The sequence below is a fragment of the Gavia stellata genome, chromosome 4, assembly GCF_030936135.1.
Source record: "Gavia stellata isolate bGavSte3 chromosome 4, bGavSte3.hap2, whole genome shotgun sequence".
Lineage (NCBI taxonomy): Eukaryota > Metazoa > Chordata > Aves > Gaviiformes > Gaviidae > Gavia > Gavia stellata.
The window spans coordinates 51,572,629-51,590,052 of NC_082597.1; the positions used below are offsets into that span (position 1 = coordinate 51,572,629).

Here is a 17,424-nt window from a genome sequence, read left to right on the forward strand (position 1 = left end):
CCGCGGCGGCTGCGCCTGCGCCTGCGCTCGCCCTCGCGCCCAGCCGCCTTGCGGGGAGGGCGGGGGTCCGCTGACGAGGGGTCCGCGCGGGGCGGGGCGGGGCCCGGGGCGCTGCTGTCGCGCCCGCCTCACCTTCCCCGCCCTTCCGGCCGCCGTTAATGGCGCCCGGGGGTGGGGCGGTGGCCGTGCTGCGGCCTGCGGTGCCGCGGCGGGTGCGGGTGGCCCTTTGTCCGCGGCGGCGGGCGCTGCCGCCACCGGGCGTAGGCCGCGGGGCGGGGGGTGCCATGGGGAGCACCGAGAGCAGAGGTGCCGTGAGCAGGTGGCAGCGGGCCGGGCACTGAGCAAAGCCCTCCTCGGGAGGGGGCGCCTGAGGCGAAGGTCTCTCACAGATGGTGAAACGTGTCTCTTCCCCGAGTCGTTCTAACAGCCCTGCGGGCATTATCGTGCCCATCAAGAGGAGAACTCGAGTCTCTAAATCCCCACTGCCGTTCTCTGCAGGGCAACAGGAACGTATCAGCTTTCATCCCAGGCACAGTGCGTTTGCTTTTGGCTTTGGGTAGCTCGGAGACGTCGTCCCACTGAGGCAAATACATAGATGAGCCTTGCAGATCTGGTTTGAAACGCGCAACATGGTGAAGACGTAAACCGCTTTCATCACGCTGTGAGTTGCCCTCACAGTTACTGTAGCAGTTCAACCAGCGGCGTTTGAAAGAGCCAGTATGGCAGCAGCAAATTACGTCGTTAAATGTCAGCACTGCTCTGAACAGGGTTTGGAAAGGCAACGAGGAGCCTGGCTGCTAATGAGCGCGTGCCCTGCTGGAGTAGGAATTTTCAAAAAGTGCCAAAGGAACAACTTAACTGCTGTTCTGGCAATGTCTCGACATGCATTTAAACCAAAGTTGTGTTAGCTAATTACTTCGTTTATGCTAATTATTTTAGTGACCTTGATTTTAAGTGAGTTTTATACTTCAAATATGTCCCTTTTTTCCCCTCCTCTTCCATCGGTTCAATGAAGATTGTATAGCTGCGGTTGGAGATCAGCAGGAATTTCAAGATAATTTAGGCCACCGGGGGCTGTATGCATAATTTCATTATCTGAAATTCATTTAGACCATTTTATGCAATTTCTGCTGAATCAGATGACATAAGCATCAACATCTGAGAAGCAGAGATATGAAAAACTCCCAAAGAATACAAGCAACTTATGTGTTAACGTTAATAAAATCATTCACGCTCTTACCTTGCCAATTCCTTTACCACCTTTCTTCCTACCCCCAGCCCCCCAGCTGCACTTGCATCTAGCTACCCTAGCTCGAGATCACTAGTTCAGTCAGTACTTGCAAGCATCATATTTTGCTTTTTGATCAAACACATTCCCAAAAGCCAAATGCAAATGAACCTTAGGAAGAATTTTTAAATTGGAGCCATTAACTTGCTAAGCATTTGCTGAAAGCGTCAAATGTTACAACAGTCTGAATTTACAGTATTTGCACTTCCCAAGTTAGCCCGAGTTGCACATCTACTTTCTAAATGAAGACGCTTATTGCAGTTTAATTTAACAAATACCAAGGAATTTGCACCAAAGCTTATTTCAGACAACGATTTTGATATCCTCAATAGAGCAGAAATGTCACTGTAACCAGTAAAACATGTTTTGATTTTTTTCTTAGCAAGTGACCCAATTCATACTTGATCTGTATTGCAAAGGCACGTCCATGTAGCTGTGTCAGCCAGGATTACAAGAGACACAACCCTATCAAAACCATGCAGAGAAGCAAACCCCTTTATGCTGTTACTGCAACTTATCAAAAAAACGCTTTCAAATATCTGTCAGAGAAGTACAAGGAGGCAGCATAACTAACCTGACAGAAGAATCTCTCCCTTACAGGCCCTGCTAAAATACTTACGCCAACAGAAACTGTGTGATTCAGGCACTTTAATAGATACAGCAGAACTGGATTTTGCAGAAGGATTTATTCATGTAACACCCTTAATTTGACCTTCACACAGACATAGCTGTGGCTGGAAAGCTGCCCTGCAGAAAAGGACCTGGGGGTATTGATCGACAGCCGGCGGAATATGAGCCAGCAGTGTGCCCAGGTGGCCAAGAAGGCCAACGGCATCCTGGCCTGGATCAGAAATAGTGTGGGCAGCAGGAGTAGGGAAGTGATCGTGCCCCTGTACTCGGCACTGGTGAGGCCACACCTCGAATCCTGTGTTCAGTTTTGGGCCCCTCACTACAAGAAAGATACTGAGGTGCTGGAGCATGTCCAGAGAAGGGGTGAGGGGTCTGGAGCACAAGTCTTATGAGGAGTGGCTGAGGGAGCTGGGGTCATTCAAGTCTGGAGAAGAGGAGGCTGAGGGGAGACCTTATAGCTCTCTACAGTTACCTGAAAGGGGGTTGCAGAGAGGTGGGTGTTGGTCTCTTCTCCCAAGTGACAAGTGATAGGACAAGAGGAAATGGCCTCAAGTTGCACCAGGGGAGGTTTAGATTGGATATTAGGAAAAACTTCTTCACTGAGAGAGTTGTCAGACATTGGAACAGGCTGCCCAGGGAAGTGGTGGAGTCACCATCCCTGGAGGCATTTAAATTAGGGACATGGTTTAGCGGTGGACTTAGCAGGGTTAGGTTTACGGTTGGACTTGATCTTAAAAGGTCTTTTCCAACCTGAACAATTCTACGATTCTGTAACTCCCTTAATTCTTTAGAATGATAGTTTCCTAGGATGCTTTCTTTGCCATGGGTATGCCTATTCACCAGGAGACTAAGAGAATAGGCCTCTCATCTTGCATCCTGTGTTCCAGAACTGTTTTATCTCCACTGACAAATGTTCAAGAATATTGCATGAAGGAAGTGCTTTCCCTATGGGTTAATATATCCTAGTCAGCTGTTGCTGCAGCTACAGTTTCTGCTCCTAGACCTGGAAATCACACTGCATTATAGCACATCTGTATAGGGAGCCTAGTTCATTCTTGGGCTGATGAAGCTCAGAAGGGCCATCACACCCCAGGGCTAGGAGGTGGCTTCAGGAGATAAAACCCCACTGCTTGGTGTCCTGCAGGTAGGACTGCTCAGCAGAAGTTTTTTTGGATTGTTACGTTTTGTCTGCAAGCTGCATTCCAGCACCGGGTTGTGGAAGGGCTCTATAGAAAACAAGTATCATGACCTCATGAAGGCATGGGGGGACTGAGGAAGAGGGAACAGAAAGTGAAGAACAAGACAGCAACAGGCAGCTAAGGAAAGACAGGGGCAGAAAGATGGAAATAATTTTTGTAGCAAAGACATCAGTTTTGATAGTGAGAGTACGTAGTGTCTTGGCTGACATGAGCAAGATAATTCACTTAAAACTAATGTTTCAGGTGGTCAGATCCAGCAGCAGTGTCAGTCTGTGCACACAGCCTACCTTTTCAGGCTGTTTTCTGTTTGTAAGGGCAAAACATAGTATGAATTTCAAAGCAAGACTGATGTGCAGGATGACAGCAAATTCTGCTGTTTGAAAATCAATGAATACACAAATTACATAATACATTAAAACTGAAAAAATTAAAAAAAGATGCAGACTCAACTAATGTGAATTTATTTATACAAAAATGATACATATCCACAGGAATATTTACAACTACTTTAAAATGTTTTAATTTACAAAATAAAGATTCTATTCTTTCATTTAGACAGTACGATTTAGGACTGCTCCAAATAAAAGCCTATTTGGATGGTAAATACCGGGGACAGCAGTTATGGCAAGTAAATGCATTGAATGTGACTTTCCAAACATTTCTTTACATTATGATGTAATACACATAATGGAGTAATCGAGTTCACACACACACAAAATATTTAGTAAAATGTGTTCCATAGCTGCTCAGCTATCCATTTGTTTTAAGCCCTTTGGGCACCAAAAATAGTTTTAAGTTAAAGAGAATTCAGGATCCCAGAACCTTTCATTTATTCAATAATAAAGATGCTAGAACTAATACTCAATGCTAATGTTTGTCTCATACTCTACTAACCAATCTTAAATTAATTAACTATAGATTCTTACAAGAAGAGGTAGCCAGGTGTTTAAAAACTTCTGGTCTTGTTTTAGTGTTTAGTCCAATAAAGAAGCGAATACTTTACTTTTGATGGTAATGAATCAAAATGGGAGGCAAGCTGCAGAAATAGGGTAGGTTTGAAAAGCAGCCATCCGAAAATGTTATGAAAATGCCTATGTTGACTATGACACAAAGCACTAGTGCTGGAGAAAGAGGAAAAGAAATATTCAAACATGTTTACAAAGACAATTTCTTTCACAGAGAATTAGACTGCAATATGTGTACTATTGTTTTTAAGGCTCCCTTCCAATCTATTTCTGTCACAGAAAGATTTTTTTGATTGATCAACTGCTTCTGGAGGAAGTCCTCTGACTTTTATAGAACACTTTAAACTATTTTCTCATGCTGCATCAAATCCTTGAGAGGTAGTTTGATGCCACACATGGGGCCGAACTTGGGCACCTTATTCAGTATATATTTGAGTTCTATTGCTTTGCTTTGCAGCAGGGAGATCAATATCAAACCATAAATGGCAATTAAATTAGCTTGCTCCTAGCCAAATTTCTGATTCATTTGCCAGTTCATGGCTTTCCATCTTAATTGGTGCACAATCCTTATAAAAATATTAAACAGCTCTTCCCTTTGATAATATCAACTGGAAGAGCCACATCCCACCTGTTACATTGGTATCAGTTTTGTTTTGGATACAGTAAAAAACATGTCAGAAATCACCCTGAAGAGACATGCTAATAGCTTATGTGGCTTCAGTCAGCAGCTGTTTTTGAAAATTAAGTAAAAGCCCTTTATATGTAACGAGAAAAATATTAATCTATCATGTTTGTATTAAAATAAAAGAGAATAAAGGCTTTGATCAGACTCCCACTGAATTTCAAACACTATCTGGTCAAATCTCCAGCGTTTATGAGGGAAGCCAAATCAACAGCCTTAAGTCCCCGATTCAGAAAAGTACTCTACTGAAATGCGTGAAGTCAATGAAATTACTTGTATACTTAATGTCAAGCATTAGGCTTCCAAGTCTGCTACTAACTTAACAGAAGCTCTGGAAAATCAAGCTTCTTCAGAGCTATGGTAGTATCTTAGACCTGATTTTGAGGTATTTAGGGAATAAGAGAATTTTGGTTTGCATTTTCATTCTTGGCCTTTCTTTGATGAGTACTAACTATTCTATCATCTATTTGCTTTCCTTTGTGAGGCTATAGAATAGATATTCACATGGATTAAAACTACTAATTAAAAGAGAATTGCTCTTAATTCTGTTACCACAACTAGCTTGATTCAGAGGACTACTAAGAAGTGTTTCATACAGTAAAATTAACTGGCTACATATGCATCGCATTTGACATAAAAATAGTTTCTTTTCATGTGTTTTTCATAGTTCTAGTTCCATTTATGCTATTACAGTGTTAAAATTTTTTCAAAAGTTAAATAGAATAAATGCACCAGAATCATCACTAAGTATTTCCTAATGAGGTATACTGACAATTTTCTTGAAGAAAAAACACCCAAACACCTAAAACTGAATTGTGTTTTAAAGTGTCAAACAGAACAAATCATAGTGTAAACAAAAGGTATTTCAAAGAATGGTATACATTTCAATGCCATCTGCACTAAAAAAGCTGGGTTTTCTTGGTATGGGAATTCCAGTTTAAACATAATTTTTAGATACACAATAGTTTAAAATTTTGGGAGAGAGGTGTGCATATATTTGTTTAGCGTTCTTTGAACAATAGTTTATACAGTGTTTCATACTGCGTACAGAACTCATTTGACATAAAGTTTTGAAACAAATAAGATATTTTGTCTTTGCCCTGTATATCAAAAATGTATTTTTACTCTGTTTTAAATTACTACTGGAAACATAAAAGAAAATATATCCTGCAATTGTTTGAAGATAACTCATTTAGTCTCTGGCATTTGTAATACTGTAGAAGCTGTAGTGCCTTATCTCTGTAATTGCAAAATCTGTTTTAAATATTTTTCCCTTTTCTCTTTCTTAATAATTGAACTGTACTTTGCAATTGCTTCTATGACACAGAATTTGTTGTACTGTTTTAATGTACTGGTATGCAAGATTTCAACTGCCATTCAAGGAAAGGAGCAGCAGTATTATACAACTTCGCATAAAGGAGTTTACAAAAGCCAAAGATCAAAAACCTTTGAAATTCCTATTCTGATCTGATCTTGCTAAATTGCAAAGTGAGAATCAGCAACTCAAGACCTATACACAAATCATGAGGAACTGTACAACTGCAACAGATTTGTTTTGGTTTTTTAAAAAAGCACAAACTTCAGGGGACATGTTGACCTGCCATTCTAAAGACATGGGCACTTTGGACCTCAATGCAGACCTCACAAATAATTCTGACCATTAAAGTAAACATTGGAATTTAATAAATAACACTTTTTGTAGCAACACAGAAATACACACAATTCTTTAAAATGCAACAACTCCTAATCCTGACAAATACACAATTTTGTGTAGATTGAGACGGCAGGATTCCATTTCTTCGAGCAGCTGCTGTGCTGTTTTACCACCATCCTTGGACATTTTCCTTTAGAATTGCAGACACGATGTTGACACTGCTATAATATGGTGCCTTCCTGAAAAGCTTCTATCCACCTATTAGAAAATTAAACAGTTAGGAAGTTGCTGGTAAAAGTACAAATCACACTGCTGTGACTAGCTACAGAGCCACACAAGAAGTAACATCATACTTCCATTACCAGTTGGTCTGTTAGTGCAAATGCCAGAAATCTATCCAATGAGTCCAAAAGTACAAAGCTTGCTAGAGACTTACTAGGTATCAGTGCAGGGCCAGATAATAGAAACTTTTCTCCATACCTCTTCCACACTGAAGTTACGTGCATAAAGAACAAGTGAAGCTGGGGAATCAAATGCTCAAGAAGTAGGAAATGCCAAGGTTCTGCCAACTTTAATAACATGATTGCATACCTTTTAAAAAAACCCCAACACAATACTCCCTTCTCTTATTTCACTGCAAACACGATCTGGGATGAATCAGGACACTACAGTAACTGAGGTAGCCATCTGCATAACCCATGCACTCTGCTTTTGCAGCTGGTACAAGGGTGTTAGTGAAGGACTAGTGGGGCTGAGGGAGGAAGCCACAGGGCACATGGGCTGGGGTGGAGGAATGGTGCCTTTGCATGATGACACAACTTCCCCATATTCACACACATGGTATGTGCTACTACTGAATCACACATTAACAGACACCCTGCACATTACATCTGAAAAAATACAAGTGTACGTAAAGGGGGGGGAAGTACCAAACAGCTGATCCAAGGTGTCTCAAAGTGGAAATTCAAAGTTAATATTCAGATACTTTTACCCCCTATAGCTGTGGTTCCTGTTTCCACTTGATTATGAGGGTGATAAACATCCTCACCTTCTCAAGGATGCTGCAAAAATTAATGTTTCTGTAGCACTCTGATGCTACACTGACAAATACAGTAAAAAAAATTGAATAATTCTGTCTTCCAAGTGAGGGTTGAACTGTATGCATTTTAAGTTAAGGGGCCCACATACTGATGATTTTTTTTCCTGAGTGAAAATCTTGCAAGAACTGAGTGAGACAAAGACACTAAAATTATCTTTATCATGGAAATTCAAACCTATCTTAGTACTCACAGGGTATCTTCCTTGCCTTGAGTGTTTAATTTGGTAACTGTGTGCATGTTCTTTAAATTTAAGCTTTTGGTATGAACATATTCAGCATGTGTAAGTGCTTGTGCCCGTCTGCACACACAACTCAAACTTCTATCCCTTATGTTTTAGAGCTTGCTCTATTTTCCACTGCCATGTATTAATTAAAAATAACTAAAATGGAATACAAATACAACAAATTCATAAACAGCTTAAGCATTGAACATATTACTGGACTGACAAATTTCAAAGCTCATCAAAAACGTAAACATCTGTTAAAATTTACTACTGTACTTCCACAAATACATCAGATATTTCTTTGGCCCTAACAGGAAAAAATAGCGTCCACTGATGAAAACAGGCCAACAGCACATTCTTTGTTTATCCTTTTAATGCTATCAAAGCAGCATTTATTCTGGAGGTTCAGCATAAATCTCCTGAGGATATTAAATAATTGGAGAAAGCTTGCAGTTTAAGGTACTTAATGTAATTCCTCCGTAAAACAGAGTATGTCCAATTTCAAGTTTTCCTACTGATGACAAAAGCCATTGTCTGAATAGGAAAACAAAGCTATTGAATGCCTTGGATTTTTTTTGTTTTGTTTTATATAGTACAAATGAGGACACAGTGGAAACAAGAGGATACTATCTTAATTAACAAGGAAATATTTATGTGCATCTGCAAGACAAAATACCCCCAAAAATCAAATAAAGACTTTCAGATTTTGTGTGTAGAGAAATGTCATTAAGCACGTTCTCAGCTGTTCAAAATTTTTAGTAGTCCTGGATACTTTGTTTTTTAGAATATCACTATTTGCACAAAACTATACCTGCAACCATCTGAATGCTTAAGTATTAATAACAGACTAGTTAGCGCATGAAATCTATTTTATTAATGTAAAATTCATTTGGGAAATCTGTAGTGAAACCAGTCGGATCAGCTAGGCATATATGCAAGATAACTTAAATGTATTGCTTCCATGCTCATTTCTACTTTACTCCATGATTCATATAGCAAATGTTTTCTACTGATTAATGAACAAGCTTCTAAGTTATTTTATATAAAACACACAATACATAAATTGATAAATATGACTCCAAATTCAGACACATCAGCAGGTCTTGAAACAGCTTGTGCGAGTGGTCTTTGAATTCAAGCTTTTGGTCTGAACATATTAAGCGTGCCTAGGTGCTCATGCACAGCTGCACACACACTTCAAACTTCTGTCCCTTACTTTTTAGGGTTTGCTTTATTTTTCATGGCCATATATTAATTAAAAATAACTAAAATTTACAGCCAGAAATAAGAAAAGGGACACATCAGTTAATTCTTAAAACACATTTTCTGGATTTCTCCAAAGGTAACATTCAATTTTCACTTGAGCAGACGAGGGATAGAGGAATGGGCTAGAAAAAGAAAGATTTCTTATTTTATCTTAGACTTTTCCATTCTTCTACATTCGTTCTTTTGCATAGGACAGTCTGCTGCTTTATTTAAAGCATTTCAGAAGTCTTAATGAAACCAGGACCTTATGCTTAAGTTTTATTTACGTATTACATAATATGCATCTTTTGTACACGTGCTTAATCTGTGAATATTAACATTCATGATTTCTGAAACATTTTCTAGAGAAAAGTAACAGAAATTAATTAAAATAGTTTCTTACTTTTGAGCTGAATGGGGATCATCTGCTTTGAATATGTAAAATAAAGTGTTTTTGTGCAGTAAATGGAACACTCTAGACTCTGAGTTTTCATCTTTTACTTTACTGACTGTGAATCCAAGTAAAGGCTGGCTCTCTAACGCTGCCACATCCTATTTTACAGGTAAAAAAGCAAACAAGACAAGATTAGAGCTTGTAAGACATACTAAGGAATGCATTTAGACTTTACTCATGCACCATACCATTGCAACAGATTGTACAACAAATAAGTTGTTACAAATAGTCATGCAGAAGATGCCATTTTTTATAGTCTCCATGCACGAATCAGGGGACAGGAAATAACAAAACCTCATAGACATCAACATTGCTGTTCCTCTTTTTATTTCCCTGATAACATCTACCTTGTCTTTCACTGTATAGTCTCATCATTCTGCTTGGTAAGGACTTCTTATATCAAAAGATCAGCTACCACCTGGCAGCAGACTAAAGGTCCATCTAAAAGGAGACTAAAGTCTCCTTTGCAACTGCCAGAAGAGACACAACGCTTTAAAATATTTTTTGCATCTTTGCAAAAGTAATTGTTTTGTGCAGAATTATTTAAGGTATTTTTAGAACTGCTTGGTTTTTTTACTATTGCCAATGCTGTGGTGAAAGTAACATCACAGGTTCTGGACATAATTCAGAAGTGCTAAAATAAAGGTTGGCGCTACAGCAGGAACAACACAGGAACAAATCTGAGCACAAACCAGTAAATAACTAGAGTGCGGTTGGCGTGGGGGTGAAGAAGGGTAATTCTTTACGCGGTCAGGATAGGTTGGGCCTTACATTTTGAAAGAAAGTGAGGGATAGCAATACCTTTAAACAGATGCTTTGGATATTTTGCTCTTGAAAGCTATTAGCAAACTATAATACATAATACAAAAAAGCAAAAACCAAGATCTTCCAGTGCTACAATACATCCATATATGTTGCAAAGCATTATAAGAGGCAATAAAACTACATCCTCAGCACATGCTGGGACGTGCAGAGCTTATATATATTTGTTAGAGATTATTCCACACTGCAATAGGACTACACAGTCTAAATAAAAAAGCAAATGCCATTAGACAAGATGCATTTCTTATTTTTTACTGCAGCACTGTATATTAAATAATAACTCCAGGCTGAAGAACAGTTTGAGGAGAAGTCAAGAGATTTAGTTTGCTCATTTTTCAAGCATTCAAATACTGCAGAACAAAACACTTCAAGATGCTTTTATAATGTTGGCTTTGCCACTAGTCCTGTGTGATGCATCTAAAGAGACCCCCATGTATTCCACTGACTCAGAACATACCTACAACTGTGCAATGGTGTGCAGAGATACTCAAAGCTAGGTCTGGAATCAGAAACAGCATAGCTGCATCACCATATTATGGTACCAAGCTCACTGGGCCTTTTCAAAATACAACATCGCAATCAGATCCATTACTGTAAGGTGATCTAATTTTATAGCTTGTCTCTAGATCATAAAAATAAACAATTTTATTACAGATATAGTATTATCATTGGATATTTGATTTCTATTATGTAGGCTCTTACCTCACTAGCAGCGTATGTGTATAGCACCTTATTTTTTATAACAAACCATAGGTGTTTCCATGGTTTCTTACTGCCCTTAGATCTGTGTAGGTAGCCACTCATTGTAGAGTCTTCTGTATTTGCTGAAACCTGAAGTGAAAAAAAACCCCAACACCCAAGAGTTATGCATCTGTCCAGGTTTTTGCAGTGCAGCTTTTTTTAAAACAGATCTCCAGAAACCTGTCCTGTGAAAGACTCAAATTCTTACCTGACCTCAAGTTAATGTTGCTAATTAACTCAGAAGGCTGAAAGAAAAATTATTTTGTCTGCCACCATCTTATCTGGTCTGGCAGAAAGGTTTCTGCAGTCACTAAGGGTTGGAACTTAAACTGGATGCAACAGGACAAGAGAGGGCTGAAACACTAAGAACCAGGTACAGCTGGCGAACACACATTCCTACCTAAGAAGAAAAATTACTTCCTCCCATTCCCAAGACCTCCAGCGCAGGTAAGCAGAGATTAGCTCTACCTTTCCTAATCATAAGGCAAGAGCTGAGCTGGTGTAAAAGTCTTCTCATTGACTGTTGGTGCAGAGGTAAATCACAATTCCTTGAAACACAAGGAAGCAAGAAAGAAATTACAATTCCGACTATCTCTCTGAATCACACTCTCACAGGTGTTTATGCAGTTTATACACTGTGTCACAGTTCAGGTCCCTGCCTATACAAAACTAAGGCCCAAACCACTGTTACAGGCGAATTTCGACTTTTGATTCTGGAGAAGATGGCTAAAGTATGGAATTATTTTTTTTCATTGTTAATATTGATGATATAATACCAACAAGGCATTAGTTTTGACCAATAAAGCACTTACTTCTTTGAGGGCTGCAGGAATTTTTTTCTGCTTTCTTCCAGAAGGAATACTATGTAATACTGTAGACAAGGCACTTGATGGAGATTTATGGTTGACTGGGGATCCACTCTTAGGAATGCACTGGCTATCTAAAATGCATAGGATGAATATATTACTTTCACGTCACAAATGACTAAACACAGGCAATAATTCTTGGACTTTTTTTTACTTAAAAACAGCTGACATTTTTATTCTGATTACAGTGTTTCAATAGTAACACCTAATCACATTAAATTCAGTGTTGAATTAACTTTTCAGTATCATCAATACTATGAGTTAGAATCCCCCAAATCACAATCAGAATAAAAAAACACAAGAAATTTAAAACTAAGTTGATTGGTCTTGTTTGTTTTCAAAGTCTGTTCTCTTGATGTTGACCTACCTTCGCCCATAAGCAGGGTGAAAAATTAAGTCTTAAAAAACACACCACATTTTTAGAGAGGTCCTCTGCTGTTCAGGCTGTGCTATACCTCTGTTCCCCAACTCTGTCCTTCAATTCTATCCATCTGTTATCTTCTCAGCTTTTTTTCAGTATGGATGCTGTAGGGCTCCTCTGCCAGCATCATGCCATCACAGACACACTTCTGGAGATTCCCATCTCCAGAGCATGTGCTGTCGTTCTCTGCTGCTGCAGGCAGTTCCTTCATCTGTCTTGGAAGACTTCTGCAACACTTCACTCCTTTAAACCGCCCCCCTTTTCTAGCAACATCCACCACTATTTTACAGTCCATTCTGGAATGAGTAGCTTCACTAAGTCTACTTCTAGAGTTGTCCCTGAACACAGTAAGGCTCTGAAACAATGAGCAGAGCAGGAGAGTAACTGGATTGCCAGCTGTACTGTACCTGCTCTGCAGCTCTTTTCCCAGCTAAAAGCACCTGCAATTGCCTGCAGCACAGCAGCCTCTAGTGCCCAACGCAGAGATCTGCAGGTGGTCCAGACAATCCGCCTTCCCCATCATTGCAGGCTCCCACCACCACTTCAAGGGTTGTCGATGCTGCATTCTACATCCCCATGACAAATGTCACCCCCAGCATGCTGAAAGTTATAGCTTGATTATTTCACTGGGGCATCACAGATTTCCTGACACCCTAGAGAGCTTGTGTCAAACTGGAGAGGGAAGGGCAGCAAACGGTTTCAGTCCCTGCTTATGGCTCATTTGTGTATTTTATACTAGAGTCTTTGGATAGAATTCAGAGCAAGTTTGTGAGATGGGACTGGATTCCCACCTCAGTGGCAGGTGCCTCCACTGATTTTACATTCGTTTCTGCATAATGATATGAAGCTCCTTCGAAGAGATGGATTTGAGTTCTCTCAGGATGAGAAGAAAACAGACCCTGGACCTCCTCTCTAAGCAAATGTTATTACCACCAGGCTATCTAACCCTTGCTTTCCAGCAGGCACCAGTGCTACCACGTTCTCTGAAAGTGTTTCAATGAAAATACCTCTAGCTGTGGTGTTTTACACTGAAATCCATGTTGCCAGTGTGCAGTAGGCAACGGTTAGGAGTTTGCCCTCAGAACTGAGGTGCAGATATGCCAACTTCTTGAATTCCAGGTGAGTTGAGGCTTGAGGCTGAAGAGTAAGATGAAGGCCTATGTCTTAATAGAGCCCCAGAACTTCAGCTGTCTCAGCAGCTTAGCTGGCAAAAATGCAGTTTACAGGCATACAAGTTACAGAGAGTAAAAGTATGCGTGAACCCACTGGAAGGTCATGATAAGCTGCAAGGACTTTAATGTACGCTTGTACCCTGTGATTAATGAAAAGCAATGTAACACTAGTTATCTCAAAAAGAAAGCAGAATAAGCTACATGTCATTACCGTAGGGCAAATGCATGGGTGTTTCTGGAAGGAAGAGCCAATGTATTGCAAATTCACTACTTGGCTTACTCCACAGAAACTTGTTTGGGCTCTTTACAACCTCAGATGCCTATTGCTTTTCAGGCACTAGCAGAATTACGCACTTGAACCCAGCACTAAAGATGAGGCACAGACATACCATGTTAATAAGGGCTACAAAAATAAAACAGACAGTTTGCGAAGAATTTCTTTACCTTGTTTCTGTAGCTCCCTGAAGCAATGATCACATACTCTTGCTGGCTGGTTTTTCATATAGTCTAAACCATGTTTATTTGATGAACAAGCTTGACAGACAATCTGGAAACAGATAAAACCATTATTGTACATGATGTGCACCTGTAAAATCACTAAATGCTCACAGACATTCACTTCAGCACTGTTAAGACCATAACAGAACCTGAAATAGGCACTATTTTACACTAAAAATGGTTTAAGATCTTGGCTTTTCCTTATGTCCTTATGTTCAACATGCTGCTCTTTCCTCCTCTAAATGATAAAAATTTAAATATAAAAAAATCACTGAATTACACAAGTCAATAAACCAACGTTAACAATCCATGAAAAGCAGAATAAGCCTACTGTGTTACTGAACTGTTTAAATCACAAGCTTTTAAAGAAATAACTAAAAATAGTCATTGTTCTCTTGACAATTTCTCCACAACACAGATGTCTCAACTGCATTGAATTCTGTATTCTCACTTGATTAAAACAAGGAAAATAGAGGTTTATTAGAGAATAAATGAGATCATAAGTGTTAAATATAAAATAAGCTTGGTACGAACTTAAAAGCAAAATAATTATTTATCTTACAAAAATTAGTGAGGAAGATATTTTTCTCATTTCAGCTAACATTCATTGTTTGTACTACGTAACTGCAAAAGCAGAAGACAACCATAAATAGGACTCCAAAATGCAAAATAAAAAACATGTAACAGGTTAAAAAAGTTGAACACCAGTCTGTCATAACAACTTACTCTCAAAAAAACCCCCAAACCAACCGCAACATGCTGTTTTTAATCCATATAATTGTGTCATAGTACAGTGTTGCCTTAAAAGAGTTGTTGTGGTGCAATCAGGCTCCATCTGTATTTGTCATACAAGGAACCTGAATGACTAATGGAAAAGGTAATCACAAAATTGCCCAACCTTTCCGCATGCCCTGCAGTGATGCCTTCTCCATGTCAATGTGAATTCACTTGTACAGATCATACACATAGTGGCTCTAGTATCAGGGATCCAGATCGGAGCCTTTGATCCCAGCGGACTATCTTCCAGTTTCTCGGGATCTGCCTGAGAGAACGTAGGCAGAATACCATTACATTCAGTGATGAGAAATAAAATTAATATTTATCAGTGATTATAGGTTAACTCTTAACTATGTTGGAAAGACTTTTCTGATAAATTGTCATGGTCTTAAATGTTATCTACTATTTCATCAGTGACCATTAGAACGCAAGCCTGAAGACAGAGCTGCATTTAATGAGTTCAAAAAGACTGTGTGACTTTCAAGCTTTACCAGCCTATTTATTTCAATAGCTGCTATATTTTAAAATCTTTTCACTTCATCTTCCTGTTCACAAGATTACCGAGAGACTTGAGAAAGCTGGTTTGGGTTTTCTGGAAGAAAATAATTTTAAATTTATGAAGTAGATAACACATTATGAAATATCATTCTGTTTTATCATCTGTTCACTTATCATTTACCATCCTGGTTTTTTATTCATCATGGTATGTCTCTTGTTTCTCTAAACACCTGCAAAGAAACTTTACATTCAAAAAGGGAACAAACCAAGAATAATGGTGTGATATACCTCTTCAAGACTCTTGCTAGGATTAAACGTGATTCTCTTTTTTGTATATTCTTCAATTGACTTGGAGATAGCTTCTAACCATTCATCTCTTTCTGTAGCAGAACTGTTGGGAGTAAAAAAACCAAACAGATTTATTATTATTAACATTTAAAACTAAGAAGCAAGTGTTGATTAGAATTCCATTAGCTTTATTACACATTGACTTAACTCTCTTGCAATTTCAGTTTTATAGACCATCTCCAGTTCCTACGGAAACACATTATTTTTTTAGCTGTCCACATTGTATCAGTTATTTGTGTTGATTAATACTAAAAGATTTCTGTGTCTGTTGTTATAACATGGATTCCCTCCCTCCCTTTCCTCCTTCCAAAATACCCTGTAATTGTCTCGAGGCTTGTATGTCATTTCTTCCCCCTTCTCCCTGGGGAGAGTAACACTGGTGTAAATGGTGCTCCCAGAACAAAGGCATGGGCCCTCCCTCTTGAGAAGGACTATGAAATTTCAGCAAGCCTTTCTTCCCCACCTTCCTTCTGTCTCAGGGTGCAGTTGGTTATACCCAACCCTGTGAAACCCCGAGCTTCTGCCAAAAAAACCACGCTGTCTCTTCCCCAGCCTTGTGCTCCTGACTGTTTGCTTCCACCAGGTCATGCTGCTTTGAAAGAATTTTTTTTTTCCAAATTTTTTCCATTGGATTAGCTAACCCAAAGAGATAAACAGATGACCTTACTGCATCTCTTTATACCACAGCTGGTGGCTCCCTAATCAAGTTCAAGGAAAGCATTAGGCTGAAGTGGCATGGCACGGGGAGCAGGGAGAACAAGGAGTGCCTGGCACAGCAGGAGCCTGCAGCTATACTGGATTACGTGCAATGCCAAAGCACTTCCTGAGGCCATGGGCCCACCACTACTTTCATATAGTAAAAATTCAAGCTGCTGCTGCTACAAAAGGCAGCCTACTATACTGCCTCTCAGCCACGAGGTCTTATTTTCTCCCTTGTGCCAGAACACACATGGCGGTGGGCTGGATGTACAGTGGCCTGGACTGGGAAACAAATCCATAGTAAAGCAAGCCATCGACCTGCCCTTCCTCTGGATCAATTTACCGACTGGGTTCATTACGCAGCTGAACAACTACTTGTGCCAGCACCATAGAGGGTGCTCTGGGGAAGCAAGAAGCAGTTTTGTGGCAGAGGAACAGCTAGACTGCTTGTTTAAGATACCATGCCAGCTTTAAAAGGGCTTCTAAAATTTAAACCAGTATCTACTACCAACATTTTTTTATTCCCCACTTCTTAAATAGTACCAAATAAATTAATTTGTTTAAACCAAGGAATTGAACATGATGAATATATAAAAAGGAAAGTTAGGGACGAGGAAAGCAATGATTTACACAAATTAAGTGTACAACACCAATTATTGTTTAAAGGCTTCTGTAAGTGAATTTGGAAGCTTTGATCATCTTTGAACCTTTAAGGAAAATACTTTGAGCTAGAGTTTTGAACTGCATGAAATTGAGTACTATACAGAATCACAGAGGACAAATCTGGTAAGGTAAACACAGGGGAAGCCTGTGAGGTGCGAGGGGAAAAAAAATGATCTAGCACACACAGCAACAAAACCAGAACAAAAGGAGAGGAAATAAGATACAAGCAAGGGCAAAGCAATGTATTATTGTCTCTCCCAATATCTCACACTCTGAGTGGAACATTTTGTTCAGTTTATTTACCTTTGCTTCCTCATCCGGTAAGAATGACTGGTCTGCGTTAGCTACGGAACATTCGTAACTCTAATCAACTCCTTTGGCTTTTTCAAAATCTAGTCACATTTAATTAATTATTTAATATAGTTTTCAGAAACCTAAAGTTGGCCCAGTTTTTGGAGATCAAGCATCCCCCATCACGT

At 39.4% G+C, this 17,424-nt stretch overlaps 1 protein-coding gene across 2 annotated transcripts in view; it reads right to left on the bottom strand.

Moving 5' to 3' along the window:
* Nucleotides 1-3,557: 3,557 nt before the first annotated feature.
* FGD6 (FYVE, RhoGEF and PH domain containing 6) overlaps nucleotides 3,558-17,424 on the bottom strand; it is a 73,181-nt gene continuing 59,314 nt past the window's right edge. Inside the window, exons 15-21 of one of the 2 annotated variants that reach the window (XM_059816976.1) lie at nucleotides 15,524-15,626; nucleotides 14,859-15,002; nucleotides 13,907-14,009; nucleotides 11,816-11,943; nucleotides 10,965-11,093; nucleotides 9,390-9,538; nucleotides 3,558-6,676 (exon numbers count right to left, since the gene is read on the bottom strand). In XM_059816976.1, coding sequence (XP_059672959.1) covers nucleotides 6,640-6,676; nucleotides 9,390-9,538; nucleotides 10,965-11,093; nucleotides 11,816-11,943; nucleotides 13,907-14,009; nucleotides 14,859-15,002; nucleotides 15,524-15,626 — 793 coding nt within the window. In that variant the 3' untranslated portion in view covers nucleotides 3,558-6,639. The remainder of the gene's footprint in view (nucleotides 6,677-9,389; nucleotides 9,539-10,964; nucleotides 11,094-11,815; nucleotides 11,944-13,906; nucleotides 14,010-14,858; nucleotides 15,003-15,523; nucleotides 15,627-17,424) is intronic. The other variant, XM_059816977.1, reaches the window with a different exon arrangement.